The 25,607-nt window shown below is 41.5% G+C and overlaps 2 protein-coding genes across 2 annotated transcripts in view; one reads left to right on the forward strand and one right to left on the reverse strand.

The window, feature by feature from the left end:
• LOC111866864 (acetylcholinesterase) overlaps positions 1–13,906 on the forward strand; it is a 24,192-nt gene extending 10,286 nt beyond the window's left edge. The window contains exons 6-13 of the mRNA XM_023856196.2: positions 266–451; positions 2,040–2,233; positions 4,749–4,911; positions 6,063–6,253; positions 6,648–6,786; positions 8,531–8,669; positions 11,219–11,454; positions 12,993–13,906. Coding sequence (XP_023711964.1) covers positions 266–451; positions 2,040–2,233; positions 4,749–4,911; positions 6,063–6,253; positions 6,648–6,786; positions 8,531–8,669; positions 11,219–11,454; positions 12,993–13,123 — 1,379 coding nt within the window. The 3' untranslated portion in view covers positions 13,124–13,906. The remainder of the gene's footprint in view (positions 1–265; positions 452–2,039; positions 2,234–4,748; positions 4,912–6,062; positions 6,254–6,647; positions 6,787–8,530; positions 8,670–11,218; positions 11,455–12,992) is intronic.
• A 4,762-nt stretch (positions 13,907–18,668) lies between these two features.
• LOC111866877 (tudor domain-containing protein 7) overlaps positions 18,669–25,607 on the reverse strand; it is a 45,586-nt gene continuing 38,647 nt past the window's right edge. Inside the window, exons 18-22 of the mRNA XM_033752446.1 lie at positions 24,908–25,011; positions 24,441–24,592; positions 23,659–23,810; positions 21,844–22,076; positions 18,669–21,002 (exon numbers count right to left, since the gene is read on the reverse strand). Coding sequence (XP_033608337.1) covers positions 21,853–22,076; positions 23,659–23,810; positions 24,441–24,592; positions 24,908–25,011 — 632 coding nt within the window. The 3' untranslated portion in view covers positions 18,669–21,002; positions 21,844–21,852. The remainder of the gene's footprint in view (positions 21,003–21,843; positions 22,077–23,658; positions 23,811–24,440; positions 24,593–24,907; positions 25,012–25,607) is intronic.

Genomic DNA, 25,607 nt, shown 5'->3' on the forward strand with positions numbered 1-25,607 from the left:
TGTGTCACTTGTCAAAACGATTCGACAATTTGCCTGTCGTAAACGCGGAAGTTTTCAGAAATTTTCGTGCCACTGTTCTCTTATTGAGAACTCTCCTGTCGTATAAAACAATGACACGGAACTCACCGGGGCAGAAAGAGCAATAGGAGTACAAATTTGCGCCATCGAAAACGTTATCTAAACTCCTGCGATCACAACAGATAGACGCCATGTCTGAAGGAAAGGTAAATTTTGATGGTTTGGCGGTTCTTGTTTCTGATATCAGGATTCTTCTGTCTGGAAAATTTGGAAGCAAGGGGAAACCTCGGTTTGCTGGATCAGTACTTCGCTCTTCTGTGGGTGCGAGAGAACATTCAGATGTTTGGAGGAGACCCCCAGAGCATCACCCTCATGGGCCACTCGGCAGGTGCTGCTAGCGTCATGTATCATATGACGTCACCGAGAACCACAGGTATTCCCAGCATGCAACTGATTAAAACAAGTGATGACTCTCTTACGCAACATATCCATGTGTTCTACGTTCTAATGCTATTTTTGCAGATTATATTATTTATTATGAATAATTCTAATCCTGAAGATTTGTATCTTCTGGGATATGACGCCGTATAGTCCATTGAAAATCAAATATTTTATGCAGGATCTGAGGTTGCTATTTCATGCAACTATCACAACTGAAATTTATTGATAATTAAATCTTTACTATGGAAACCACTGAATTATAATTCCAAATTACGCAATTTGCCATAAACCAGAAATGCAAAAATTTTGCGACATTTGTCTCAAGTAACTTCTTACTTCAAAGGGTTAATGAACGTTGCAAGAAGCTGACTGAGCACAGAGAGAGAGAGAAAGAGAGACGTGTGGAATCTCATGTAATGGCGGCTGAAACGTGTTTAATCTCTGCTGACTGAACACACGGCGCCTGCTCTGATTCAGCGCGCTCCACCTCGCTCGTGGGTTCATGAATATTCATCCATGAGACGAACTTGAATTTACTTGTTTAATTTTATGGGCTCTGGGCTAACCGCGGTATTTCTTGCGCCCCAAACAGAAAAGTTTCTGCTTAATCGTGGAATCTGTCCTTTTGTTGGCGTTCCTTCCTCATTAACTCTTTGCGATCCAAATTGTTTTCTTGTCTTCCCCGTCTCTTCCCCCTTATAATTCATTATCTTCTTCTCCTTCTTCATAATCTATTCCCCCTTTTACATCCCTTTAATATCCTCGATTTCTCTTACTTTCTTATTGCTTTCACCATCCTTCTCCTCTATTTCCTCATTTTATCTCCTATCCTTCTTCCCTTCCATTTTCATCTCTTCCTACTTCTATACTGTCCCATTCTTCATCTACATCCACTCTTGTCCTCTTTCTCTTCATTCATCATGTTCTTCTTAAGCTTCTCTTTCTCCTCTTTTTTCTCTTATTCTCCTGAAATTTGTCTCATCCTCTCTCTTTTCTTCCTGTTCTTCATCCTTTTCTTCTTAACCCTCTCTTTCTTCCCTTCCTGAGAGGCCGCGTGGTAGCGTGGTTGGTTCAGGCACTATGCTACAAGCCGGAAGGCCGCGGGTTTGAGTTCCAATTAGGTTATTGGATTTTTCAGTTTACCTAATCCTTCCAGCCGCACTATGGCCCTGGGGTCGGCTCAGCCTCTAACAGAAATGAGTACCAGGAATCTTCCTGGGGGTAAAGGGAGGCCGGCGCGTAAGGCTGACAACCTCACTACCGTCTGTGAGCCGAATGTCTAGAGATAATATGGGAGCCTCGACGTCCCACAACCCTATGGGCCTCCACGGCCTGTTACAGGGATAGCTTTACTTTCTTATACTCTTCCTGTCCCTCCAACTTATTTTCCTACTTTCTCTTCTCTGTACCTTCATCCTATCCTTCTTAACCTTCTCTTCCTCAGGCAGCTGCTTCTCTCCTTCTTGAACATGGTCTGCATGACTGTGCTAATCTATTTCTCTTCTGTCAGTCATCCACACATCCAGCAACACGTGCGAACACGGCTCGGCTGACTGCATGCGTCCCTGTTCTCTCCGCAGGCCTGTTCCACAGGGCTATCATCATGTCTGGGAGCGTAACCTCGCCTTGGTCTGGGGCACCGCATCCCGCCAACTCGTCTCGGGGGATAGCCCGCAGTCTGGGCTGCCTGGCGGCCACTTCCCGCGCCATCCTCACCTGCCTCCGGACCAAGTCCACCGCAGAGATCCTGAGGGCCTTCGAAACTCAGTACAAAGTAAGGGCTGCAAGCCCCATCTCCTAACAATTCCAGATGCATGTAAGGTAGCGGTAAAGTTACCCCTGTGCTCAAGTCATTAGGCACCACGCCATCAAGATTTATGAGGCGAGTGGAGGTATAGCTCCACCATTCTTACCTCGGCACTAGATGGAAGTGAAACCCGACCGCTTTACTCCCAGGGCAAGAAACCCAGGTACCCGTTATGCTAATAAGCAATTGAAGATGACCTAGGAGTAAGTTAGAGAACAATATTAAAGTGAATCTTAGAGTAATACGATGGGTTGATATGGACTGGATTCATCTGGCTCGGGATAGAGACCGGTGGCTGGCTCTTGTGAACACGGTAATGAACCTTCGGGTTCCATAAAATGTTGGGAAATTCTTGAGTAGCTGAGCGACTGGAGGCTTCTCAAGAAGGACCCAACTCTATGGAGTCAGTCAATAAGCAATTATATAAGTATGCTCTATTAATTATGAAATCATACACAGATGTGGTTCCGGATCCCTACAGGTGCTGACTTGTTTATTAACAACTTATTAAAAAGATAATTAAAAAATTATTCTAGAAGAAAATCATTATAAATAAGTTTACAAGGACAGCGGGTACAACGAATTCTGGATGGCATGAGATTCAAATTTCACAGAAAGTACAGTTTACAGTTACATAGAAAAGCAATCCTAAATTTGATAAAATTTACGTTGCTAGGACAGGACTTACAGAATTCTCTTCAGAATATCCTCAAACATAATGAAACAAAAGACAAAGCTTAAAGTTGCCCCTGTTCTTAACTAATTAAACACTACGCCATGAACACTAAAAATACAAGTTGTATTGACTTTGGCACTAATTTCAGATGTGAGCTTCATGCCCCATCTGCTTCACCCCCGGGAAAATATATCATGGTACCCTTTGGATAGGAGGCTAGCTGGGCCCAAGAATTGGTCTGAATGACGTTGAGAACAGAAAATATTTTTGCCCCCTACCGGGACTCGAACACTCATCCCTCGGTAGTCCAACCCGTAGCCAGTCGCTATACCGATCGAGCTATCAGGGTTCCTATTCTCAAACATGCAGTTCAACTTTAATAATCATGTCGGATTTGAGGTTCTCCTTGCAGTCTCTTGAAAGTCAACCGACGTTTCGGAGGAGCCTAGCAAGAAACCAGCATGAAGCAGTTAGCAAGCGGAGGCAACGAACTACACGGAGCTACGTTTCAGAGGATTAGAGCCTTCTTAACAAACACGATATAAATTGCAGGTCTTTCCGCAAAAAAATTACACATGTACTTTTGTACGTACGGTCCGCTCAGAAAATATGAGGCTGTACGGGCGGCTAATGAATAGCGAACTAGCAAGTATATAGAAATGATTTGTGGACTACTTTAGGGTACTATACAGGTATTTTATTGGGGAGAATTGAGGACAACCACGAGAAAGAATCACGATAACTGGAGTTATATCCCACAAGATAGAATTCTAATTACTATATTGAGATATAGGGGTTTCACGGTAGCATAGTTGGTTGAGGCACTATGCTAGAAGACGGAAGGTCGCAGGTTCGAGTCCCGACGAGGTGGATTTTTTCAATTGACCTTATCTTTCCAGAAATGAATACCAGAAATCTTCCTGGGGGATAAAGGACGACCGGTGCGTAAGGCTGACAACCTTACCGCCATCTGTGAGACGATAGTCTAGAAAATGTGGGAGCCTCAACCTCTCACAAACCTATGGGCCTTCATGGCCTGTTACAGAGATAACTTCATATTTTTTTTTTACTGAGATATAACCGCTGCACGCGGATAGGAAACTGGCCCTTAAAAACCAAGACACAAATTTTCAACTGACAAAGTGAAATAAATTCTGGGTTTATTAACCTACACAGTATGAATCTCAGGCATTCGGAATATTCTAGCTGCTTGTGGTGCTAAGTTAATCCGGGTACACCCTCTACCAGAACGAAATTCTCGATAAAGCATGATAAATACGTTCGTTAAAACAGAACTGAACTTCAGTAGTAATGTAAGGCGCAAATTCACAGCTGTGCCCTCACGTACGGTGCTCAGCGTGTTCTAGAAGTCACGTGCCTTCATACTGCACAGGTTCAAGCATAGCCCAACACCGCCTGTTTGTCGTGGGATTACTCAGTGCTTCCTCTGAAATACCGACCGCCATTTCTACATAATTTCCAATTTATTGTCTGTCATCATTCTACGAATACAATCACCATTATATAACCTACGGAGACAAAATGGCGTTACCCAGAATTCCTCATCTAAAACATCTGAAGGCACGTCATGACTTGAGAAGCCAACATTAGGGGAAAAAAATATGTATTTAACGAGATCTCTAGTATGGCAATATTACTTTTCATCGTGTATTGAACAAGAAAAATCTAGTTATTTCCTAATTATGACGTAAATGTCTACGCCATCGTCTAATGATGATGTAATCTCAAAGATGTTTTTGACACAGAATTTCTTAGGTTTAATTTATGTTTAAATTCTTCTTACAGAACGGCAACTGGACAGCGATGGTGCTCCCAGTTGTTGACTCGTTTCTTCCGGAACCAGAATCATATCTCCCACGTGATCCAAAGGAAGTTCTCCAAACAGGAAATTACGTAACAATGCCTGTGCTGACAGGTACAACTAGGCACGAAGGCGCCGTGACTTTATGTGAGTATTGGTGTAAAATATCACAGTTGACTATCTACTATGACATGGCATCATGTAGTCTGGTACAAGTTCACCGACGTTTCGGAGGAATGTAGAGCCTCCCTATTCAGTGTCGAAAAGTAAGCAAAGCAACAATTTCGCTTTGCTTGGCTTTCTCATCTATCCTGAAGATGGACATTGTGCATCCTTCCGAAATGTAACTTTACCTTACCGCTGTGAGAACCTTATATAACAAAGATAATGTGTGGCTTTGGTAATACGCCGTGTAGACTGTTGCGAGTCTTCCAAGGTTCCGGTAATATTTTCTTCCGATTGATATTTATCCTGAAGATGGCCATTGGAAGGTTTGTCGAAACGTTGAGATCTTGCAAAGTTGTACCAGGCGTATTCTCGAAAATCACACCTCAAGCTCCACCCGTGAAAACCTGAAGCCTCACAGGGGTAAACATATTGCCACATGTATGCGTGCCTATAGACGGGGGTTGCATTGGTGAATGGATTTACTAACAACCTATAGACACGACCCGGTAGTACAAGCAATTATAGCGCCACACTTTACAAATTACTACAGCACACGCTGTCTTCTCAGTCTGCTTTCGCTAGTCGTATCCTTGTAACGGATCTTAACTGTGGAGATTCTTCAGCTTCTGTGTTCTCGCCTTTGCTCGCTGGCTAATACCCCACAAATGAACTCATTGTCAGAGTCAGCGTCAGAATTACTTTACGACTGGAGGTTTACCGCCAATCAGTTCGTCTTGGCGTCAGGCCCCTTGAGGCCCACGACCAGAGATTTTTTTTCCAAACTGAACTCTTGCGGTAATAGTCCTTATGTAACATGCTCTCTGACGAGAAGATGGGTTTGTCTCTTACGAATACACTTGACCTTTCACACTCATCGCTCCGAACTGTCCTGGTTATAACATCTCGGCACGGACAACGCAGAAAACACCCCGTTTCCAAAAGTAACTATATTGCTGCATGTGTATTCGTTGCCGCGGGAACGGGTTTGCCGAGCCGTTGCCCAGAAACGGTAGTTGGTTACAGAATCACCGCTTAGCAACGGATGTATACGCCACAATATCTTAAATAGAATTAACTAATTGTTCAATGAAATGAAGACTCGGTGTGGTTTCCTGTGAAAATGTGTGCAGACCAATGGAGCGATCTGGTGAAGCAGAGTTATGTGCAACTGCTTCACTTCTTCGAGAACTCTGCCATCCCCAGTGTCATGGAGCACTACGGTTTCGACAAGGAGAGGGAGGTACTGGAGATTCTGAAGTGGCAATACCCGGGGAAGGCGAGAGAAGGAGATGCCAACTCATTGCTTGGAAAACTCTTGGATGTGAGTAAGCCTGACCCTCGTCTGCCACTTTTACAGCAATCTCTTGACCAAAAGCTTTGTTCCAGTTGTAGCCATCAGAGGCGTTATAAAACGGATCTTCTCTTTCAGCAGAATGTCTCTGAACGTGTAAAATATGCCATAATTAAATTAATATAAATGTTGCACATAAAATATACGGTAAAGTTGTCCCTCTGCTTAACTAATTAAACACTTCACCATGAAGACGTATGGGAAGTGGCTGTAGGACCTACTGTTCAAGGTACACATGTCATAAATATAAATCCGTAAACAGATATGTCGTGCTCAGATGTGGTTAAGCATATGTCCGATGTGACGACCATTTTGTAACTTGAACTGCGAATTCTAAGGCACTTCTATCACTTTCCCCTTTCAGTTCTACACGGACTCACAATTCGCTGCTCCTCATATGCGTCAGTTGGCATTACTGTCTCGCTCTCCAGGCCAGCTCTTCGTGTACAAGTTCGAAGAAACTGGTGCGCCGGACCTCTATGGCAACACCCTCAACATCTCAGGTACACCAACTTAGATTATTGTTCACATATTCATTAATTAAACTATGCCTAATGTATTTTTCACGGCGCGTCATCGTCAGTTAGAGACGTGTATCGTTACTTCATCATTAGAAAGTTACTAGATTCTAATTTCAGTGCACGATAATAACTAAAAATGTCTACATCAGAGATCTCTTATCATCAAAAGGGAAATTTCGTTCCGTAAAGTTGCCTATTCAAGGTGTGACGTACCGTTAAAGATATTGCAGACACAATACTTCATTCAGACTACATCATCATCCTTGCAATTCATCATTCATCTGGGAACCGACGTGCTACGGGCTTGACGGCCCCCTGCAGTTTATAAACCATCATTTTAAAAGTATATGTTTATAAACTGTTTCGCCCGTCTCTACTTCAAGCATAATTTTTTAAATGTAGTGCAGCGTAGTTGGTTGAGGCACTATGCTACAAGCTGGAAGGTGGCGGGATCGAATCCCGATGAGGTCACTGGATTTTTTCAATTTACCTAATACCTTCAAAGGCAGTAAGGCCCTGGGGTCGACTCAGCCTCTAACAGAAATGAGTACCAGAAATATTCTTGGGGGTAAAGGGCGGCCGGCGCGTAAGGCTGACAACCTTGCTGCCATCTGTGAGCCGATTGTCTAGAAAATGTGGGAACCTCAACATCTCACAACCCTATGGGTCTCCATGGCCTGTTACAAGGATATTTTAAATGACATTAACTATATACATTCATTCCTTGTTGCAACATGTTTCGGCCATAAATGGGCAATTATCAGGAAATACTCATTATCGCGGAGACCACTGCACTGTACACTTTGTGTACAGTGCAGTGGTGTGACCTTAGGCAAAACGTAATAAAAAAAACAACGATGTGCCTAATACTTACACACCGAGTACTTCGGATTCCCCTGCCAATCTTCATTCCACCAGTTGCTCCACAATCACCCTCACCTATCATCTGGGGCTGGTACAATAGGCCAGAAGCGGCCGCAGTACAAGGGACTTAGTCCCACCCCACTAGCAACGTAAAGGTAATGCTTACACACAGCATCACCTTTCATTTCAAAATTTGTAACATATGTTCATTTAAATTCGTGGGCACCATTGCAATAAACGCATGTTCTTAGACCTGGTCTAATATGGCAAGAAGCAGCGGGACAGTGGCTGTGTTGCTTCAATGTGGGAGGGTGACGCATGTAGGTAAGGCTCTGTTATAACCAGGGCCCGGATTTTGATGCCCTGAAAATATTAAAAAAATGACCTATAAAATGACCGAAAAATTCAGAAAAATGGCCCAAAGGAGAAAAGAAAGAACACTTCGTTTCCATGTTATTCACATTTCAGAAAACATATGAAGAAAAATTCCCTAAAATGGCCAAAAAATGACAAGAAATACCCTTAAAAGTCCAACAATTTACCAAAAAATTACCCCCAAAATGAAAAAAAAGACCTTAAATCTAAAAATGTAAAAAAATGACAAATTACCTATAAAATTTACATTTCTGTAACCAGCCGTTCATATCCGAGATTTATATACTTAAGAGCATCGCATAGGATACGAGGAAAAAAAGATGACATGTCATCAAAATCCGGGCTCTGGTTATAACTCACGAACACCCCGCAATCCTTATCTCAGTGAACACGACCAAACCCACAGCGCACTCTGATGAGAGCGGCCAGTACTAACAACACGGACATGAATGTTGGCAGATACCCATGTTAAGTGGATGGTTTTCAGGATCTGCCCATGGCGCGGAGTTCCTTTACCTGTTCGGACCTACACTGATGAGGAAGCTGGGGGGAAGAAGGTTTACCCAAGCTGAGGATCGCTTCAGCAAGAAGATCAGAAGACACTGGGCTGATTTCATCAGACAAGGGCAAGTACAACCTCGTCTCTGGGTGACGAAAGAGCGGGATAGTGGTTGCGGTTGCATTTTCAGGACAAAGGGTAAACGGTAAAAATGGTAAAGCTGCCCCTGTAACCGGCCGTGGAGGCTCATACGAATGTGAGACGTCGAGGCTCCCACACTTTTTAGACAATCGGCTCATAGATGGTGGTGAGGTTGTCAGCCCTACGCGCCGGCCACAGTTTACCCCCCGGAAGATTCCTGGTACTCATTTCTGTTAGAGGCTGAGTCGACCCCAGGGCCATAGTGAGGCTCGGGGGAGAGGCTGTTGCAATTTAAGGCCTGGTTGTAACCCATAAAGTTTAAATCTGTACGCAACGCAAAGTAGATAAGGACCAGAACAAAAACGAAAAGTTTTGGTGAAAATACTTACACTTAAGTCAATGATTCAGAGAGTGAGGGGTGATAAATGTAAAAATCGTGAACGAAGAGAAAAGAACGCCAATGCCCTCAATTGCCTTGGATATTCACGAGAATATGAAAAGGGAAACGCAGCTGGAAAGCATCGGTGTCCTGGCAGTTCTTGTGTTTCAGTGCGTGGGTTCGACCAGATCCAAGTCTGCCACGTCTAGACACTGTAACATATGGAAATCGGCGGTAGAACGGTTCACGTGATGATTAAAAAGAGGCAAAATGGGCAAAGTGGCGCTGGGGCAGGTTTTCTCCGAGTACTTCGGTTTCCCCTGCCAATCTTCATTCCACCAATTGTTCCACAATCAACCTCACCTATCATCTGGGGCTGGTACAATTGGCCAGAAATGGCCGCAGTACAAGGGACTTAGTCCCACCCCAGTAGCAATACCGTATTTACGCATGTATATGCCGCGTGCGTGTATAGGCCGCAGCACAATTTTCAGACAGAAATTATAGAAAAAATAATTTTCTTGGAATATTATTTCAGGAGTATTACTAATTATGAATATAATTTTTTTTTAAATGAAGTGTGATTTCGAATATTTCGAATATAAGCCGAACCCGAGTTTTCCTCTTGAATTTTTGGCCAAAAATGTGCGGCCTATACATGCGTAAATACGGTAATAAAAAAGAAGCAAAAGAAAATTAGAAGCTCCAAAAAAGGATTAATTTTAAATACTTAATCAAATATACAGACTGGAAAACCCGGAAATTGAAAGTACGATTATTGATAGGAGCAAAAATTCTTAATTTCCCCCAATTCGCCTAGACTGCTTTTGGGGGCCCCAAATAGTTTCCTGTGCCATAGGAACTGAGGTTCTCCTCACGGGAGTAAAGCTGCCGAGGCGTGAAGCTGACTACCCACCTCCATCTACGTCCGAGGTTAACAATGCGTGGAGATGTGAGACTATGCCTTACCTTATCACGATGTGATGCTTAGTTCAGCTCACACACTCAATTCTACCACTGCTCAAACTAAAACTCGTGAAAATCATGTAGACAGAACGAAGGTAGTTGACAGACGATGGCATGGAATTATAAATGACTAGATAGGGGAAGTCCTGTGACACAATGGAAATGTGATCTTGACGAAGTCCTCCGAGTGATTTAGGTGATTCAAAGCTCGAATTCTAGGGCGTTATGTCCCTAGAATGGATATCTTATTATGATTCACGCAGTAGAGTAGTTGGTTGGAACACTATGCTACAAGCCGGAAGGTCGCGGGTTCGATTCCCATGTCATTGGATTTTCAATTAACCTAATCCTTCCAGTCGCACTATGGCCCTGGGGTCGACTCAGCCTCTAACAGAAATGGGTACCAGGAATCTTCCTGGGGGTAAACGGTGGCCGGAGCGTTATGCTGAGGACCTAACCGACATCTGTCAGCGACTGACTAGAACATGTGGGAGTCTCGACGTCTCACAACACTATGGCCCTCCACGGCCTGTTACAGAGATAGCGTTACCCTTTTGTTCACTTTAGTTAACAGCGAAGTCAGTAATTCTGACTATATTTCATTCGAATGACTGCTGAATTGGGAAGGTCATGGTCTATTTGTAGGTACTATCCCCACCAGAGTTCCTGGCTACAGTTTCAGAGGCCCCGGGTACGATTCCCGGCGTTACAAGATTTTCTGAGAAGTAGTGGGTCTGGAATGGGTTCCACTCAGCCTCGTGAGGATAATTGAGGAGCTATTTGAATGGGAAAATAGCAGATCCGTCTAGCAAACCGAGATTAACGTCCGTGGGAATCCGTTGCACTGACCGCGCGACCTCTATCCGCAAAAGTTGGCACTAACTTCGCCGACAAGCGGCGGTCGCTCGGTCGGTATAGTTCACTTGCGGACTAAAGACTATGGAGTTTTTATACCCGAATTCACATTGATGGACTGAGGAAAACATCGAAATACCTCCGTCAGGATAGTCAGTGTCTTGCAGGAAATTCGACCCTGGCATCTCCTTATAAATGCCTGAATATTTACCATTTTAATAATATTTTTCGGTCTGAAGATGGAGGCAATACGTTCCCCTGAAAAGTTGGTGACACTGCAACAGACTGCACGGCTTCATATCCTATAAATCAGTTTTTTTTATGACTCGATACAGAAATCCAAATGCACCAGGATCTTTCGGGTATGGGTTGTCATGGAAACGAGCGACGCCTGAGGACTACAACTGCGTGGTCCTTAGAAGTGACCAGCAGCAGCAGACACAGAGGTGTGAGCTGGGGGAGGGGGTGGCCAGTCTGTGGAACGAACTGTTGCCCCGTCTCAAACAGCTGAACGCTGCAGACGCGCAGGGCGACACGAACAGCAGAACCACGGACTCAAGACTAGGCCAGGGTAAGCAGCCGCCATTTCACGCTATTTCAACTGACTCAACCTTGCAAGGTCGTTTGTTGATGGTTATCAGCACGTCAAGGAACCTCCTGCTTTTTAAAGAATCTGAAATTTCATCTTGATCAAAATAACCGACTACCGGTTCTCATCCTCAGCGATTTCACATTTCTAACGCACTTTTCCGGCATATACGTTTTAATTCTTCTGTCTTCATTGTCTCTTACTATTCAATATGAAACGTTTCTTTGCAATTTCAAATTTCCGACATACACACCGCTTGTATTACCAATCTAAATATCATATACAATCCTATCAGAAAAAATACAAAAAGTTCTTGGAAGAACTAATCGCTTTTCCCTTGATACACGGACTGCATTGAAAACTCCTTCAACAATTCTTCGCTGCCGCAGGAAAGTCTTTACCGACTTGTTACCTAACATAAATGAGGGCATAGACAGACCCACAGAAACGCGTCGAATTATATTGTTGTATTCGTGTTTACCGAGCCGTTGCCTAGCAATGAAAGGTCATATACATTTTGCTTAAAAATTGACTGAAGGGAGGGATTTATAAAGTACGCAGTTGAGATGGGCTCAGATGCCATGATATGAGTTTCATAAAGATTGGTTCAGCAGCTGGATATACCAGTAGTGCCTGTCGCCTGTTATTTTAATGAAAAATGTTTATTTAGAATTACTTACTTACTTACTCATGGAGCTGAGCTCTTCTGGAGGAGCCGCCAATTCGGCAGCTACTCAAGAATTTCCCAGCATTTTATGGAACCCGAAGGTTCATTACTGTGTTCACAAGAGCCCTCCACTGGTCCCTATCCTGAGCCAGATCTATCCAATCCATAACATCCCATCCTAGCTCTCTAAGATCCATTTTAATATTGTCCACGCACCTACGCCTTGGTCTTCCCGGTGGTCTCTTTATTTAGAACAGTTTCTTTAAACTGTAATCTGTGCTTTTTTTCAGTACTGGATACTATGCTTGGATTGTATGTAAGCAGAGCCCTTCTACCTTCTAATTTCCACAAGTAACAACATTAATCACTATTTTGTTTGCAATTCATAATGATACCATTCAGTAATCAGTTTCCAAACCTGAGCCCTTTCCCTTTTTACTGGCATCATACCCTGATTCTGCGTCTCTGAGTATTTCACAAATAAATAATAGAGGGTAAAGGTAAGGCTATCCCTGTAACAGGCCGTGGCGGCCCATAGGGTTGTGAGACGTCGAGGCTCCCACATTTTCCATACACTCAACTCACAGATGGAGGTGAAGTTGTCAGCCTTATGCACTGGCCACCCTTTATCCCCAGGAATATTCCTGGTACTCCTGGTTGGAGGCTGAGTGAGCCCCAGGGCCATTGTGCGGCTGGAAGGGTTAGGTCAATTTGGGGGGGGGGGAATCCACCTCATCAGGACTTGAACCTGCAACCTGCTTGTAGCATAGTGCCTCAACCAACTACGCTACTGTGGGGGTGGGGAATGAATTAATTATTCTACTTTTAACAAGGCTATGTCGTTGTGGTGCAGACTCAAGCCAGCCGTTCAGGAGCGCAATGTATACGCTGATCGGGTTTGTGATGATCCTCCTTGTCATGCTGGTTGTGTGTCTTGTGCTGCTCAAGAGGCACGCAAAGGAACGTGATCGAGACTTGTTCTGACGGCATGTGGACAGAACTGGGGCAAAAAAAGATGAACCGGAGGCAGCCACACCGCCACACGCCTGGCGCTACAATGTCACCACAGACAAACTCTAGACTGCAACTCTGAAGGGCCACCTATTCACCAAGAGGATGTGAATGACCATTACAACTTGGTAACTTGGTGCACTCACGAGAAGAAGCGTATAAGAAAGACAGCAAAGCCTCACTCTGGTTTACGTGTCAAGGCACATCTGTCACTCATAGACATGTATATTTGGTACAGCGATCTAAGTTAAACACTAAAAACTGGTGTCACCTGACCAACAAACTGATTCCAATTTTCTGCATATGCAGGATCAATGCTTTAGGTGTAAGTGTACAATATTTGAGGACATGAAGGAAAAAAAATACCAAAATATGGCAAAAGAACCCTCAGTAACACTTTAAGTAATGGTTACACCTGAAGCTTTATATATAATTTATGAAAAATAACCTGTGAGTCAGACTTGAAAATCAGTGGTTTTAGAAGAATGTTATGCTTCAAACTCAAACCCCTTGCCAAACACCTTGCATCCTACTTTAACACAGAAAGCAATCACACCACTCTATGCTCTTAATGATCCGTGGAGCTTTCCATGTCTACTGTCCACATAGGTCAAACCATAGCTCAGGCGGTTAGTTGCTGGATTCCCACTGCAGCAGCATGTGTCTGGTTATGTGAAATTTCTGTTGGACAAAGTGGCACTGGGGCACGTCTACTCCATGTACTTTGGTTTCCCCTGCCAATCTTCATTCCACCAATTGCTCCACAATCATCCTCCTCTATCATCCGGGGCTGGCACAGCAGGCCAATAGTGGCCGCAGTGCCAAGTGGACTCAAGTCTAACCCCCACTGAGAATAATAATAAATAATAATAAGACTGTCCAGATATTCATGTCAGACCTTCTCAACAGTTACAGCTGGTCTAAATGTGTCATAGGTAATACTGTTTTGAAGATGTGGCCTTCATATTCAGGGTTAGAGATTAGGCCAAGCAAGTTGTTGCCTGCTTGGCCTAATCCTCAACCCTGAAATGTGAGCCTCACTACCAACTACATGACATTACAGTCAAAGAGACCACACTTTTAAATGCTAGAAGTTGTTTAAATTAACTTCCTCCCTCCAAATATTCTTCTCTAGCACAGCCAGGATTTCCATTGGTATCACCATCCCCCACACCCCAACCCTCAGAATTACTGGGTTTTCGGACTTTATGCATCATCTGGTATTCTAGAAACTACAAAACACTGTGTAGGATTTGAGGTCTTCACAGCGGCGACTATGAAGAATGCCGTCTATTGGGATGTGGCACCATGTAGATCTTGTGTGAACTCACATTTCAGAAGAAGATATCGCCTCCATCTTCAGGGTAGAAAAATCCGCAAGCAAGGAACCAGTGTGAGCAGGTGGCTAGCAGACCGAGCTACCAATCGAAAACACAGTTTCCTCCTTCACCTGAGGACAGAAACAGATCCAGTTTCTGAAAGGTTGTGTTCTTTATAATATTGGATGATGGACCAATCCCAAAAACCCAGTAATTCTGAGTACTGTGTGCCATCATCAGAACCCTTTAGAATCTACCCAACCCTCATATTTACAAGCATGACCTCTATATCGGACATCATTCACCTTGAACGTGGAAATTGCAATGTGCACCAAAGCCCTGAACAGTTTCAACATGACACTGATAAACCCCAAAAGCCAAATTAACCATTCCGCATAACCTATTCTAACCCTACTCATGCTGAAGTTCTTGTGTGCACTGCATATTTATAAAAAATTAAGTCTCGGCGGACTGTACATATATTGGTAGCCTAATGCAAAAGTTTCAGTTGAAATATTAAAATTTTGGTGGACATGAACTGATATATTATGCATGACACAAGACACAGAAGCCCTGTTCTCGAAAGATACAATCCCACGGAAGAATGACACCAAGAGTGGTTAACATTACGGACTAACAATTTGTATTCCAAGCCAATATACTGTCAAGTTTATGAAAAATAATTCCCCTGTTCTGTCCACTGCATTATAAATAAGAAATGTTTCTAGCAGATAAACATTTCAAGATGTTGTATGTATGATATATTTGTAAATAAACATAAATAAATATTCAATAATTATGCTATATTGATGGAACTTGGTAAAGCGTTGCGTCAACCTGAAATGGTGTAAGCACGATCAGATGTTTCGAAGAACTTAATGACGAAAGCAGGTACAGTCCATGTCATAATGCAACTAAACCAGAAACCTGAATTACTTTTGAATCTGAGCATTATGATTTTAAGTTTTAAGCATATCTAAAAATTAGTTAAAAGTGCCTCATACAGTCACTACATCCATGTCTGATGGTTAAGAACGTACATACATTTGAACTTGGCACAGCCGACTTTCACAAAACATCACACATGAATTCTTATTTTGGTCAGTATTTGATTTTAAATACCATTTTATATTAAACATCTGAATTTACTTCTAAGTTCTACATTTTTGTCATTTTATAAAAGTCTATTAAAAATTAGTATTATCTCCATTGTACGAATATTACATTTCACTGACATAAATTCATTCTGTGGGCTTAAAATAACTTATACGCTCTTCAACATGCGGCAGTGCAACTCTATATACAGTACTTCTATCATGACTGTTTCTATATTAAGTTTCATTCATGTCAATTCCTTTGAAGGATCAAATTTCTTAGCCCCTAGAACTTGTGAAGCGCGAAAATAAACTATCCTGCCATCTTGTGACAATTCAAACCAATAATTTATAGTCTCAGAATATTAAAATCATAAAAACTAAAGAAGCCATTGGTTTTCTGAAGCAAAATCTATGTGGAAAGAGTTAAGGGGCTAAATAAAACATTACATATATTTCATTACCTTTGATTTTGATGAAACTTTGATACATGGAGTTTCTATTACATGCATGTTATCATGTGTAAGAATGGTAAAGCTATCCTTGTAACAGGCCGTGAAGGGCCGCTGGGTTCTCAGACATCAAAGCTCCCACATTTTCTAGACAGCTGGCTCATAGATGTCGGTGAGATTGTCAGCCTTAGGCACAGGCCGCCCTTTACCCCCAGGAAGATACCTGGTACTCGTTTCTGTTAGTAATCTTAATTAATTTCAGGGACATTTTACTTAAGTGCCTGCATGAACCTACATGCATATCTTGAGCCCTCTAACAGACACTGATGAAACTCAAAATATGGCACTTCAGTTACACGACTAGCGTAATTCACTTTAACACTTTGATACAGATATCAGGTATAAACAAAACAAAACACACTGTCACTCCAAGGGTTCATTTGCTCTCTCTTCTTCAAAATATCATGGAAGGATACATAGAAACGAAGAGCTTATGACAGCTTCTCCCCCACCCCTAGAAGTCTTCAATATGTAGGCATTTCCAAGAAATAGTAACAGAATATGTTGAGAGTATGGAATTTGACATTGTGGGCAACAAACTCTATAATACTTCAATGGATATATACTGAAAAATGCAAAAACTGGAAACTGCATGAAGTATAAAATTAAGAAGGACCTGAAAGTTATAAAAGTCAAGTATTTACACAGAATAATTTATTGATATCATTAATAATACTATGTAACATTAAACATTGGCATTAGTTCCTTACACTAAACCAGCAAAGGAAACAATTACAAGATTGCTCCCAATCAATGACATATCAGGCAATCAATCATTTGTGTCAATGTGCTTCACAGATTTTGCTGCCTTCATCTTCAGGGGTAATGACCGCCTGAGAAGACTTTGCTCTTTAGTGTCACTGCAAAAACTTCAAATTACATATTGCTCAATGAATTTTAATGTGATCTGTCTTCAGGTAATTGTAATATACCCTTATATGCCACTCATCTGATCGCCCATGTTGAGTGTAGATTGAAATTGAGGATGAGAAGTGTAAAAATCCTTAAAACTGATTTGTTAATATGCTTTCTTATTATATTTTCTTATAATATTGCAGCCTCCTGTTGCACTTCTCAGTATCGATTAGTTCCAAGTTTTTCACTTCAAAGTTTTACGTGACATGTCTTGACCAACGTGGCCATCATCAGGTGTTAAAAATTATGGGTGAGGAAACTGCTGTTTTCTGTTATCTTTGCTTAGGTTGTTAACTCTTTGACTGGCGCGGGCGTGTTTTAACGCCCGGACGATGCCAGCCGTTCCCTGGCGTTGGCGTGTTTTAACGCTTTGACAATCTCTTCCCTTCTTTGCTCTCTTGGCACTCATCAACCAAAGACATATATATGATAGTTTTTGTGCATGTTTGTAAAGAACCCTTGTAAACTTTGTGGGGGTCTATATTACTGTCAGAACCCTCTGAGAAGGAAAAGGTCAGAAAATATTTCACATTCATTCAGTTTCACCATGGCTTCTTGCAGCAAGTGTCTTCGTGTTCCTACAGACCAGCTGGAAAATGTTGTGAACGAGATTTGTTCTGATGATGATAGTGGCGATGAAATAATGATTCCTGAATTGGATGAAGTTGATAGTGACAATAATACAGTGATAGACAATGATCCACAAGACAGTAATCATGAACATTTACCTACCACGAGTGCGGTGCCTGACACGCCCATCTCATGAACGTACGGAGACATTGTACCCCCAATATTTCCATTTGCTAATAGTTTCGGGATCAAAATTGATATAACACATAAAATGCATCCCTTTTCATGGATTAAAATTTTTTCTGGATGACGACTTGGTAAATCACATCACAACTGAAACCAATCGCTATGCTCACCAGCACTTCAACACACATGAGTCAGCTCCTCACTCTCGAAAACACAATTACAATTATGTCACATCAGATTAAATCTGGACATACTTAGGAATTGTGTTCATGACAGGAATCGACAAACGCCCTGAAATTGAAGAATATTTGTCCACTAGGCCCCTATTTCACACCCATGGTATGGACAAAACATGTCTTTGCAGTTGAATAGTTTCATTCTATTCAAAAAGAACACAACAAACGAAAAATACAAGAAGAGAAATTACAGATTCAAAGATTTTATATTGGACTGTGTAGAAAAATGACTGAACCAAACAAACAGGGTGGAGAGGGAGAAGAGTCAAGGAATGAAGTGGATGACGAATCTATTGCGTCAGACTCGAGTGCAGTCACGCCTCCGCCCTCGACCTTGAAAAGACCACCAGTGAAAGAGCCAGTAAATCGTCTAGAGGGTGGCTTGAAAATTCACAAAATGGTCCATGTTCCTCCCAGTAACAAGAAGAATGGTGCCCTGAGAAAGTGTCGCGTGAGTGCTAAGCACAAGATTAGAAAAGAAACAAGTATCATGTGTGCAGGCTGTGGTGTGGCTCTCTGCAAACTTTCATGTTTCAATGTTTATCACACGAAGAAAAACTAATAAAGAGGTATGGAAAGGCATTTATTGCATAAAATATTGTATTTTAATTAGTTCCTGAAAATTTCATTTTTAAAAACCAACTTTTGTTGAAGTTGTTTAGGAAAAAGTAACTACATGCATTTTAGCGACATAAGGTTTAAAGGGCCTGCCAGGACAGGGGTGGGATTTAAATACCCTTCGCGCCAGTCAAAGAGTTAATAACACAACCCATCACCTTGAGTTAAGTATATGAAGAAGTAATTACATGACACATAACAAACTTAGCAACAATGATACAGAAGACAGCAGTTTCCTCACCCAGTAATTTTTAAAACCTGCTGATGACCACATTGGTCAACACTTATAGCGTAAAAAGAAGCAGTGCTGCACGTGAGACTCTGGAACTATTTCTCCGTGAAAGGAAATTTGAATACATAATATTGTACACCAATTACAGAAGTGCAGGGAGGCAGAGTTTGTCTCGTACAGAACTATCTGGCAAATAGAATTCTTGTCTGACTGCTGAATCACGCAAGAATTTGCTGAACCACATATATTAATTATTATTATTATAACATACTATTAATTAGAAGCAGTTTATATTCTCTAAAAACACATTTGTCGGTAGACTCCAAAATGGTTTTTGGCCTCACGGTTGAAACATACAATGCATCGCTAGATGTGCGAAATCTGATCTTTGCCATGTTTGCCAGTATTCGTATTGGTTGAAAAAGCGACATTATTGCTATTCCTGCATTTCATGTCTTTTCAGTGCTACAAAATATAACATTTATATAGGTACCTTTCTTTGTATATTGAAGTTTCATGAGCAAGATTATAATACTGCTACAATAATGGGTCTGGAAGGTTAACAATCCTTAGAAACTGGATATTTATCATCCTGGCCATCACAAAAATAAGTTGGAATGTGTTTACTACTTAATCTTTGACATTACATTTACAATGCTATATAATAAAATGAGACAACTTATCAGGATAATGTTCCAATAATCTCTTCTTTGGTATGAGTATATTTGTGTCAGTGGAAACAACACTGTATTTTACCCACATGAAAAAGAAATGTTGACTTGTCAAACTGGAAAAGGCGTCTGTTCCTAAAACAGACAAAGCAAAACCTGAAACAAATTTGTTACTCAGTTTTCAGAACTTAATGAGTTGTGACCTGTGCAGTATTGTAGGTAGATAATTATGCTTCAGAGGTACATGCTACTTCCATCTTCAGGGTCCATACTAGATGGTGTCATAACCCCGAAGATAATAACTCAACACTCAAAGCCATGAAAACCTTGAAACTTACTTAGAATAGTTTGTTTCATTAAACAGATCTACTGCAATTCATTTACAGACATCCTGTTGTGTGAATATCGAGGTCAAATGGCAGGGTAACCAAAAGCTAAATTTCTGAATACAATCAAATTAGAGCAATTATAATATTGTTATAAATATATTTTTCATGAAAAATAAAAAATTTAAGAGGTCATCTTACATTTGAATAAATACAGTATATGTAACCAATTATGGTTAGATTATAATAAACAAGGCTCATTTCTGTATTCTCCTCTGAATAAACCCCAAAGTTATAATGTTTTATCACCAAGAACAGAGGTTTTAAGCCTCCCAGTATTATATGATTGGTGGCCAGATTCTAACTGTACGTAATTATCAGCCTGCAGTAAACTTCCAAATTATGTAATTTTGGCTGACATGAATTTGAATTAATGTCATACCAAATGATTTTTTTTTAATTTAATTTGTTTCTCAGTAATGACTAGAAACAATAAAACTACCTGCCTGAAACAAAAAAAAATCAAGCTTTGTAAATTGCTACAGTTAATGGCAAGTTAACCGATTCATATAATTTTCTATGAAAATTAAAGGCAGAGTAAAACTAAAGAAGTAACTAGAGACAGTCAAAATTTCAAATTACAATCATCTATTGCGAATGCAACTATCACATAAATTATGGGATACCTTCATTTGAAATCCCATGGTATTACAGGGCTGGCAACTATACTTCAGCTTGTAGGTAATGGTAAGCCTTGTAATTTCATGGCTCCACTTTTTAACAATATTTAGCCAATATGACAAACTACCAGTACAAGGCAATACAGCGCATAATCTGGTTACATCATTAAACCAATAGGAAGACAGTTTGACTACCTACATTAAATAAAAATCTAATGATACAGACTATAAAACATACCTTAAAATTATTAGTGGAATTCTCACTCTTGGGCTTCAAACATTCATGTATTCCAAGGAACTGAACTTACATACATACGTTTACAGAGTTCATAAACAAAACAACAAAAAATCAGAATGCAGTTTTAAATGGTATGACACACTTCCTGGACTGGTTCCAGATCACGATACAAATTCTGCACCTCTGTTTGGTGTTTCTGACAGAGCATGGAGCTATTGCTTGTCATGTGATGCTTCAAAACTTCATGCTCACCTCCTAGATATAAAAAACAAAAAAACAACAATAACAGAAGCTAATGTCATATCTTGGCATTCTCCTACAATGAACTGTTATGAAATACCACAAAATTCATGTAGAAAACATATTTTTTTAATGTTGTGATAATTAATACTCAACGTCATAGGATCACCTTACCACATAAATACTCAAGCATGAAATGGTTAAGCAGGTTTGCATTCGAACTAATCAAGAGGTATCTAAGAACAGAATACGGATGTTGAAAAGCTGTGCCAAAGTTTATAATTTGTTAGTGAAAGCTAATCCACAGTGATTCAAAACAGGTATCGAAAGAACTGCATATTTAACATTCACATTCAAGCCAAATCTAGCACCCAAAATACGCCCTCTATGCATACCCAAGATTGCAAAATTAACGGACTTACTTTTGATCTTTTAGTACATTTAACAAAACATAGTATTAATATTAATTATGTTTTCCACTTACTTCCAAAGATTCATGCACATTCCTTCCACTGCAAAAGCCAAAAGATAGATACTAAAGGGTTCTCACGATGGTGGATGGCACACAGAATTACTGGGATTTCGGACTTTTTCCATCGTCCAGAATTCTAGGTAATAGAGGACATGACGTTTCAAAAACTGTATCTGTTTCCATCTTCAGGTGAGAAAGGAAGACACCTACTCCTGAAGATGGAAACAGATCCAGTTTTTGAAACGTCATGTCCTCTATTACCTAGAATTCTGGATGATGGAAAAGTCCAAACACCCAGTAATTCTGTGTGCCAAAAGAAAGACTTTGCTCATAAAGCACACACACACACACACACGACATACCACAACTGAGATACATACATACTTTGGTGTGTTATGTGATTTTAACTGCCCTCTCTTGGTTCACTAACAGCTCATCTATCCAGACATCTTCCTCCTGTGATGTATCAATGAGTCTCAATCCTACAGTCATGCTGGTCGGATTCAGAATGTCTGGCCCCTTTTCCATCACGATCGATACAAATTCCCGGTTTACAACAAGTTCTTGAAATATGAGGCAATCTTCGACAGACCAATCACTGTGTTTGGGTCGGATACCTGAAGAGAAACGAGTTTAATATAAATACAATAAAAAAGTAAAATCTGTCCCTGAGCTTAATTAATTAAGCAGCAGGACATGAAGGAGGCACGTGGCAGTGGAGGTGTAGTTCCACCATTCTCGATCCCAGCACTAGACCGAGGTGAGCAGTCAGCTTCACCCCTTGCCGTGGTTCGTCGTGTATGTTTCGTCAGGGATTTAAATCGTCTGGGGGGGTTCGACGTGTATGTTTCGTCCAGCTGCACACGTATGTTATAACGCCCATAATAATTGATGGTTTTGCTGTAGATTGTTAGATTTTTCACTGGCCTGTTGTCAGGAGGACTGTATTTAATGACACACGCGTTTAAGAGCGCTAAGTCGTCGTTACATATGCCTGTCTTGCAGCAACGTTCCTGTGGCTATTGCGAGCTGTTNTCATGCCTGGCGGCTTAATTTAATTAATTCGCTTAGTATGGGGTGGAGTCCAACTGGGTCCACTCGGCAAGGCAGCCACTGATTGGCCTATTGTAGCCTGCTTTGGGTGATTATGATGATGGAGAATTTGGTGGAATGAAGATTGGCAAGGGAAACCAAAGTACTCGTAGAAAACCCACCCCAGCGCCACTTTGTCCACCACAAAACCCACTTGACCAGACCCGGGATCGAACCCGGGCCTCTGTGATCGCAAGCCAGTGACTAACCGCTTGAGCTATGGCTACGTACACATGCCTGGCTGCTAACTACTGGGGGAAGATCTCCAAGTACTCATTGTATGGGAGGCTGGATGGGCCCCAGAGCCAATCTGGCCATCCAGCCCACAGACCATCACTACACCAAATGATTTACCCTGGCTCACGATGAGAATCGTCAACATTATGTTTCCGATTTTCTCATCTGTAGAGTAGTGTGGCAAAATTCAAATAGCACCGTGGAGGCGATATATTCCTCTGGAAAACTGGTTGACTTTTACCAGACTATATGGTATTACGTTATAGAAGACATGTTTTATGTTTCTCCTACAAACAAACAAAATCAAACTCCATGGCTTTAGTCAGCAAGCAAACTATACTGACCAAGTGACAGCCGTTTGCCGGCGAAGTTAGTGTCAACTTTAGTGGACAGAGGATGTAGCGTGGTCAGCGCATGGATCCCCATGGCCATTAATCTCAGTTTTCTAGACCAGAGCCGCGATTTCCTTGAAATAGCTCCTCAATTATCCTCATGAGGCTGAGTGGACCCCGTTCCAGAATCACTACTTCTCAGAAAATCTGGTAGGACAGGTAATCGAACCCGGGACTTCTGGATCTGTTGGCAGGAACTCTGGCCACTAGACCACAGAGGCAGTCCTTATATTTCTCATACATTTAAAGAAATACGAAACATGTCCAAAAATAATGAATTTATACACACACCCGTTATGTTTACAGTCTTGAAAATGTTTCTGATGCAAATGCAGTTCCTCCTTTAGTGGGAACAGAAGGAGAGATGGAGAATTTAAATCTCTCTAGCAGGCTCTATGCTGGGAGATTCAAGTTCTCTCACCCATTAAAGGGTGAATCCACTTCGACAAACATACATCCTTGCTGGCACAAAACTTACCTGCAAGTTTCGCTTTGATGGCTTGATAAGGGAGCTCTTTAAACTGATCAGTCAATGCCTGCAGCATCTCCAGGGACATAACTGATACATCACCATAGTCACAGAAGTATACCGACACCATGTTATCATTGATAACATTGGACACACATACTCTGTAATTACACATGACAACATTCATAAATACTGATTTTAGGCTTTAACAGTGGTTATTTATTGATGTTACTTCTTGAGTTGTTACACTGTGTAGCTGTGGACGGCAGTGCCGACGTTTTGGAGGTACACGCTGCCTCAAAATGGAGGTGGCAGACCTCTGAAACATCGACAACAGTGTCCCAGCCACTTTACCTCCTGATGCCTATTTGACAGGAGGCTGGGTGGGCCCCAGAGCTGGTCTGGACACTGTGGAGTATATGAAAGTCTCTTGTCCCTGTCAGGAATCAAACATGACTGTCCGGCCCATAGTTATACTGACTAAGGTGTCCTGACTCCTTATAGCATAAAAGGTAAAGGTAAGTCAAATTGTCTGTGCTTAACTAATTAAGCACTACACCATGAACGTGTATGGGGGAGTGCATGTACAGATCCACGTTTTCCTGACCTCGGCACTAGTTGGAGGTGAGTGGTCAGCTTCACGTCCCGGCCGCTTTAACCCCGGGGAAAGAGCCCACAGTACCCACTGAATAGGAGACATAACATCAGAGGAGGAACACAAAAAGAGAGGGAAGGCTTCATTGCATGCAGCCAATCTAAATGTGAAAGGCTGGGCACAAGTGACAACATACCGGTACCAGAGACCATCATGATGAAGTGCAGCATACAATCTGCCCTCTTTAACGTTATCAACTGCCGGATGTGGATACCTCTGCTCATTGTACTGCATCTGCATGTCCCTCATCATCTCATGCAGCTGTTCTGTATCTTTGTATGGCTGAACCTGGTATCAATACAAACAAACCTAAGTGGCAGATTTTCATGTTACTTTTCCTTTCAAAGTGCCACATTGCAAGACTGTCTTTTATCTGCTGGGCCACACAAAGAAAAGAAGAAATGGTGGTACGCCTGTAGGCTACTCAGGTAGAGCAGCCTTAAGGAGGGACCTAAGTATAACTTATTACATTGATATCTTATTATGCACCACCAGGGTTATCCAATTTTTAACATCTGCTGTTATACACTGTACAAAACTTCGAAGACTGATGCTACATAATTTTGGTACTGAAACATCATTAAATAATCAACTTAAAATTACCGTGAAGTTCCCTGGATTCGCTGCCAAAGTCACCATGACATCAAAGTATTCATTGACAAGTGGAATCTGCGGTGGGCTGAGTCCCTTCATCGCTGTTTCATCATCTAAATACACATAAAGAACAGCTGAAAAGCAGCTATATATAATGTTCCATTTAATCTGAGGAAACGAGAAAACAAGTTCTATTATCTGGGATATAAACCCATGTAGTCTGTTGAAAGTCAACAGATTTTCAGAGGGACATGCTACGTCCATTTTCAGGACCGAAGAATAAGCCAAGCACAGGCAAAGTGGCTATGAAGATAGAACTCTTCAAAAACAATCACATGCTCTTCCATAACACTGGTTGACTTTAAACTGACTACTCCAATGTGAGAATCTTAAATCCTATAAATACCACGTGTATCGCAAAGTTCCCCCAGACTTCTTCAAAATAGTCTCCTTGGGAACGTATACAGTGATCCTATCATTTTTCCCATGCTTCAGAAGCACCGTGGAAGCCATTTTCCTTAATGCTGTAGAGTACTGCTTGCGATTCCCTTTGGGTGTCAGACACTGTTTCAAAATGTCATCCCTTCAGTTTTGTTTTCAATTTGGGAAACAAAGCGAACTCAAAGGGAGTTAAGTCTGGTGAGAAGAGAGGATAGGGAACGATAACCATGTTGTTGTTAGTCACAACCTCTGCGGACTTCAGTGACGT

This window comes from Cryptotermes secundus, unplaced genomic scaffold, assembly GCF_002891405.2.
Source record: "Cryptotermes secundus unplaced genomic scaffold, Csec_1.0 scaffold673, whole genome shotgun sequence".
Lineage (NCBI taxonomy): Eukaryota > Metazoa > Arthropoda > Insecta > Blattodea > Kalotermitidae > Cryptotermes > Cryptotermes secundus.